Genomic DNA, 6780 nt, shown 5'->3' with positions numbered 1-6780 from the left:
GAATTTGAAATATTGATTTCACTAACCCAAAAGAAGCAAGGAAGAAAATCCTCCAGAGCACCGAGAACGATAAAGGGGGGCGCTTTGAGCTGCCAAAAATCAAAGTTAAGCCATAAACAGAGAAATAAAGCGAAAAAAATAAAATAAAAAAAAGGGTTGTGTACCGGTGGAAGAGATAGGCAGTAGGGAAAAGAAAGAGAGCAGCTAAAGCATTAGAATAAACGGACAAAATGTAGAAGCTGGTGCCATTGGACATGGCCATTTTGCTTGTAATCTGGTTTATGGCCAAAGCTACAACCGCCGACACCATCCCTGCATAAGGCGTTGACCTCCGAATCCACGTCGTCGCCATTGATGAAGCTTTGGAATTAATTTTAAGAAGATCTTCAGTAGTTGGAGTAATGGAACTTGCTTTTGCCTGTAGTGGTTGGCTCAACTTTATAATATTCAAATATTTGGAGGAAGGAAGACTTTGTTCTATATTCTATATTACTATCATTATTGTTTTTAATTGTATTAATTTAATTAGCTAAAACAGTTAAGTTTCGTTGTTTTTTTACATAATCTTTTATAAGATTTTTTTTAGTTTTCGTTATTATTGTTTAGTGTTCTACGTTATTAGATAGTTCCTTGCTCATATTGTAGTTAAATACAGATAAAATAAGTGGTCAAGTCATATTTATGCATAACAAGTAAAGAAAAAAACCAGATAATTTTGAGTACGACGTTTCTTTGTCTAGATTCGATACTTAATATCTTGAAAATTAAAACACTTTCTTGAACAATGAAACTATCGGAACAGTGCAGAAAAATTAGAGTATCAATAACAATGAAAGCCGTTGATGACAATCTTGCCAAATTTTAAAACTTTGGCCCTGATTGAATTGAAAACAGTTTATGCAGAAAAACATTAATCTCACCCCTTTGGAATATTCCGACTAGGCCAACGTGAATGACGTGCTAAGCATTTTATAAATCTGTGACATAATATACGAGGAATAACTTGATGGAGACATCCACTCAAAAACGAGCAAAAAAAAGATTGAGACAATTCTGTTTGACCATTTTACCCCAATTGAAATTAATGTAATTACATGTATATTTTGGTACGAAGGTATCTAGCGAGTAGTGACTAGTTGTACAACTTGTACTCCTGAGAAAATTAACGATACATATTTACAAAATTAAAAAAAGAAAAAAAGAAAAAAAAAAGAAATAAGAACGATATGTATTTACATATACGAACATATGAGTTGCGACGTTGACACAAAAGACATGCAATTGAGACAGTATTATTTTGATCTGTCAAAATATCGACATCGACTATGATCGTCTTCGCATAAGTCTGCAATTGTTGTTTGTTGATAGATGATTGTGATTTTCATTTTCTCGTCTCTTCTAAAATTTAATCTTTCCATCAAAAGGAACAATATACAATATAAAACCATAAGAGACACCGGGGGCAGTTTTGAGCTGTGCGCGAGATGGTCGACCGCACAGGATCTCAAAAAAATAGGGACTCCAAAATATATAGATCCATATAGGTATTATATGTATATATCTATTAAAACCCTTATAAATGTTGACGTGTTGAGTGTACTGCATCGGTAAAGCACTCCTTCGAATTTCATTTGATCCGGGTTCGACTCATTTCCATGTGCACTCCCCAAGCCCATGGGCGTCTACTGACTCTACTCCCATTTCCACAAACTGAATTTATCTTTATTTCTTTTTTTCTTTGACTCCGGGATTGACATGCATGTTGCTGGGTGTGGTTCGGTTATTATCACTGAGCAGCGTGAGTCGTCGGATGGGACGCCTACTGCTTTGAACTCAACATCTATTGTGCTGGATATGCAGTTCCTTCGACTGATGTCAAGTGCGGTCATGGGCGTCCTACGGGCACTACCAAAAAATTTGGGAAGAGGGGGGTTTCTGATACCTCTATAAATCATCGACTACGGCATTCTGCTACTCAGAGCTCATATGTTAGTTTACCTTCGAATATATCGATTTTTCAGAGTAAGATCCAAGACGTCATAGCCAAAGGTCTTCTTCTCAACACTTTTACAATCTCCGCTCCCGGGGATGCTGTCAATCTTGCGATGACGGCGGTCACTTCTCAACGTTGAGGGGACATCATGGATCCTGATCTTTCTGAAGATGATGCTCTTGACTGTTGATTTTTTGTTATTTTTTTCGTAGTCCGTTGTTTGCGCTGTTGTGCCTCCAACGAATTTTTCTTCGACATTTTTCTTATTTTGTTATTTGTTTTTCTTTCTCAATAAATTTTCCATTTCAGTAGACATGACGGTCGACCATAGCTTGAAAAGATTGCTGCCACCGCTGGTCTAAATCAATCAATACCTCTTTAGCTCTCATTTTTTTTTTTCAACGTCTCTTTGTGTAATAAATCAGCCATGGCTTCCAACTTCTCAATCCTAGTCTCTCTTTTTAAAAGTTTCTAAAAATAATCTTCTTTTTTAAGTTCTCTTTGACAATCTCTCAAGTTTAGATCAAGGTAAATTTTTTTAAAATTTTGAAGTATGTTTTGTATAATTGTGTTTTTCAGTTTTTTGTTTTCATTAACTATTGTTAATTTTTCTATATATTTATTGAATAATTTGACAAAAAAATATATTATCTAATTAAATAATTTTAATTTGTATTATTTTTTAATTATGAATAAAGCACAGAACCTACGTTCTCTTAACCCCACCCCCTAAGGGAAGGGATACTACACTAATAAAAACATTGGTATATCTATCTTCACCATCTACTACATCGGTGGTCCAAATTCCCACCTTAATCCTAAGTATAATCCTAAAAAAAAAGTTGGGACTAAGATAATCTCCACATTTGCATGGGCTGAGTTTCAATCGGCCCAGGTCCAACTCTCAAAATCCCCACTGCACATTAATTATTATTATTATTATTATTATTATTATTATTATTATTATTATTATTATTATTATTATTATTATTATTATTATTATAACTAAATGCATGTCCGTGCGGTGCAATGCATGGCGAGCATCGAAATCAAACGATATATTTAAATAAATATTAAATATAATTAAAATATAAATAAATGTAAAATTGTAATGACCCGACTTTTTATTAAGGATTATATACTTTTAAATTACTGATTTAAGGATTGATTATGGTAATTAGGGATCAGCATCCATTAATAAAATACGAACTTATATGAATTTGATAATTTATATATGTGATGATTTATTTTTTTTTATTTTCAATAGATGATGCACTCAAAATATATTCTGAGTCCATTAATTTATTGTGGAGAATTTAACACTGAAGTGTTAAAAATGAATCTTTTATCGATTGTTTACTTAAAGCCCATGAGTAATTTAATTTATGTTAGAGGCAAGCTCGTTGTCTTATGCATTACATAGACAAATCTGCTATGCTGTAGTACCTCAATGAAGGTTCTCTAGTTTTATAAATTCAATATGAGAGGTTTGCCACATATTTGGTCATGGGAGAAGCCCACAGCTTCTCAGAAAGGAATCAGCTATCATATTCTAGTGAATGCTCTTAAGTTCCTGACTGTTCTTGTGGGATTTTATCAAGCACTGTGCAAGGATTTGTGAAAAGTGAGAGATTTGGTGGATGTCTACTTATCATCTTATGTAGAGGAGCATCTTACGTGATAACTTAAGATCTTTCGCCAATTTAAAATCCTAACATTTTGAGGCTTGAACTTTTTGCTATAATTGTTTAATCGAGATCTCTCTAGTTTGTATTGCCAATCATAAGAGGGGGAGTATGTGACGGATACCTACTGTTTTGTGATGGATGTCATTACCATACTGTGGAATACTCTGGGGCGAGATATTTGTCGTATCTCAGTTCATGGAATCTTGCAAAGGTGGCTTCCTTCGCTGAACTTGAGAACTGGAGCTCTCACCTTTGTATGGCACTGGCATGGTGTGCGTCAAATCTTCATCCCCATATTGACTAATTTACATTTCACAATTTTCTTCACCTACTACTTCACAATTTTCTTCACCAATACGTTCACAATTTTCTTCACCTACTACTTCACAATTTTCTTCACCTCTGAAGTCAATCTCCAAATAGAATTTTGCTTCTTTAAAACCTATTCCACTATCTCAACTCACCCATTCCCACCTCTGCAGCAAGTTTTATTAAGTAATAGAGTGAAGATTATTCATCTCATTCAATTCTTCTTCACAATTGGCTTCTAATCTATGCCATATATAAAATCTGCAGAGACTAATACCATACACCTATTCAAGGTATTCCCTTTTTATTCAATATCAGAGAACCACCAAGTGAATGATCCAAAAGAAAAGTTTACACGTATTAACATATGAACTGTAATTCCATAGAGTTTTATTTGCAAGAAAAGATATTTAGATCCCCTGCGTGTCGCCGGGCTGTTTCTTCGCCGACCGGCCACTAGGCTCTGAACCAAGAACGTGTACTCGTTCCTCCATCTTCAGGCTACCAAACCCAACAATCGAAAGGCCGAAACCTTCTCTATATTTTCCCGACCAAAGGCCACAATATCCTTCGGAGGCCAACGTCGAATTCCCGACTTAGCCACCGGCCAACTTACGGCCTTCGTTTCTCACTATCCTTACGACGAAAAAGGATCGAGAAACCACCGTTGTGTAGCCTGATCTACCTCGCACGAGGAAGACTAAGTCGTAGACCTTCGCGGCTAAACACCATAGTGGAACGACGACCAGAAAAACCCCCGGCGAACAACTTCCATTAGTGCTCACTTGGACAAGGGTAAGTTGACGCCCTTATTTCGATGCATTCCCGTTTCTATTATATTATGGGAAATTTCTGGGGTATAGATGGGAGTGTGGTGAATATTTGTACAAAGTTTCATGTTATTTGAACTTCGTTTACTACCATTTTAAAATTTGAGAAGTCTACTGCCCGTATCTGTTGAAACTGTCGTGAGGCAGATGATTAAGTTAACTATTTCAGTAACCATATGTTGATATTTAGCTCTCAAATTTTTATGGTATAAATTTATATGCGTTATCTATCTGCATATAAAATTTGAGGTCATTCCGGAAACGTTTGCTATTTTTCAAAGATCTGGACTTTCAGTTGGCAGAAACTGCCGAATCTGGTAGGCGATGGGAAAATCGCTATATCTCTTAAACTACTTGGAGTTTTTCAACATACTTTTTTTTTCAATTAAACTAGACTCAAAGAGGTTTCTATTGATATAAAAATCGACTCCATACGAGTTCGGAGTAAAAGCAGTTTATTAGTTGAAGTTGAATCTATACAGTTTTGTTGAGATGGAAATGATTCAAAATAATTCCTATTAAGGATTTTAAAGTTTTATTGTTGATAAAATATCACTTTTAGTTTATAAATGAGCTATTGATGTGTATGTATATATATTGGAGATTGGCATTATTAAATGGGGAAAAGGAAAACGTTTTATGTTTATAGAATTATTCTTTATTTATAATAGATAAATAAATGAATAAAATGGAATTTCCTACATCCTCAAAGGTACATGAAGTATTTTGATAAAGGAAGAACGATTGTATATGAGTTAGATATAGTCGTTTAAGGAAAAATGGGTAGTTAGAGAAATGAGTGAATAGTGATTCACTGCATTTGTTGTTATCTTTTCTATTATTCACTCGAACACATGTTTTCGTGTTATCAAAGGTTCAAATAAACAAAAGCGTCTGAGTAACCTATCGCGCTAAGGAAAGAGAATCGTTGTCTTAAGTAGCAAAACACTGCAATCAGGTGGGCATTACTTTTACTATACGTATATAGAGATCCCCTGCGTGTCGTAGGCCTCTTATACGAATGAATGCATGAGATGATTTAACTGTTAATTTCAGTTTTATATATCTATCAAATGAGTTTAATGTTACATTTGAGCAAGTTATTTCGTTACAAAATATTTGAGTTAAAGTTATTTCAAGTATTGTCTTGCCATAAAATGTTTAAATTTTAGTATGATATCTATCTGCTTTGGCTTTGCCAATGATGCAATCGAATTCGGGTCCTGAGCAGTTGATAGCTATCCTGCCAGGGCTAGTGTACACCAGTGACCGTGAGTCATCTAGCGGGTTGGCCGGTCAAGTGACCGTGAGAGGTGGCCACCTCTCCGGCACACAGTTCCAGATATGATAGATTACAAGAGAACTTAGTCTGCAGACGAACTTTAAGAATCACAAATGAACTTAGTAAGCTTGGGCCTTTTTAGCGAAAAACTCCCTTGCTGTACTGTTTATGATGGCATGACAATTTACAGTTTTGAAGCATGTATTTTTATACCTAGGCATATGTGCCCACTGAGTGCTTTTGTACTCAGCCCTGCATATGTTTTCTAAATGTGCAGGTTGAGCTGATGTGATGATGGTGCTGCAATGAGCGGAGTCTCCAGGGTTGTTAATAAATAGTTAACCTGTCTAGAATATGTCTTCATACATATGTCTAGCTACTTTCCGCTGCAAGATGTTGTTGATGTTATAATATGTTATGTCATACTTTGAGTCTTAAGAGAATGGTTTCATATGATGTATAACTTGATTAATGATATTAATTAAGTTTTATGCTGTCTTTCATAGACTATTTTCAATTGAGTATTCATGAATAAAAATGACGAGTTTTATTAAGATGAGTAAGTTTTACGGCTATAAATGACGCCCCTTTTCTTCCCCTTCTTCTTTAACCCCATCCCTAGTCGTAGATCACTCGGCTTAACTATCCTTAGTTAGGGCGGGCTGTGACAAAGTGGTA

At 35.2% G+C, this 6780-nt stretch overlaps 1 protein-coding gene and 1 long non-coding RNA gene across 4 annotated transcripts in view; one reads left to right on the top strand and one right to left on the bottom strand.

Moving 5' to 3' along the window:
- LOC130993670 (WAT1-related protein At3g28050-like) overlaps window positions 1-483 on the bottom strand; it is a 9553-nt gene extending 9070 nt beyond the window's left edge. For 2 of the 3 annotated variants that reach the window (XM_057918656.1, XM_057918659.1), the window contains exons 1-2: window positions 165-448; window positions 27-89 (exon numbers count right to left, since the gene is read on the bottom strand). In XM_057918656.1, the coding sequence (XP_057774639.1) occupies window positions 27-89; window positions 165-352 (251 nt within the window). In that variant the 5' untranslated portion in view covers window positions 353-448. Of the gene's footprint in view, window positions 1-26; window positions 90-164 lie in introns of all 3 variants that reach the window. The other variant, XM_057918655.1, reaches the window with a different exon arrangement.
- Window positions 484-4174: 3691 nt separating this feature from the next.
- LOC130993669 (uncharacterized) lies at window positions 4175-6605 on the top strand. Its single transcript, XR_009091737.1, has 3 exons — window positions 4175-4283; window positions 5695-5778; window positions 6380-6605. It is a non-coding gene; the product is annotated as an uncharacterized LOC130993669 (long non-coding RNA).
- Window positions 6606-6780: the final 175 nt, after the last annotated feature.

Source organism: Salvia miltiorrhiza, chromosome 7 (assembly GCF_028751815.1).
Source record: "Salvia miltiorrhiza cultivar Shanhuang (shh) chromosome 7, IMPLAD_Smil_shh, whole genome shotgun sequence".
NCBI classification, from domain to species: Eukaryota; Viridiplantae; Streptophyta; class Magnoliopsida; order Lamiales; family Lamiaceae; genus Salvia; species Salvia miltiorrhiza.
The sequence above is the reverse complement of the archived record's forward strand: the minus strand, read 5'-3'. Positions and strand labels throughout refer to the sequence as shown.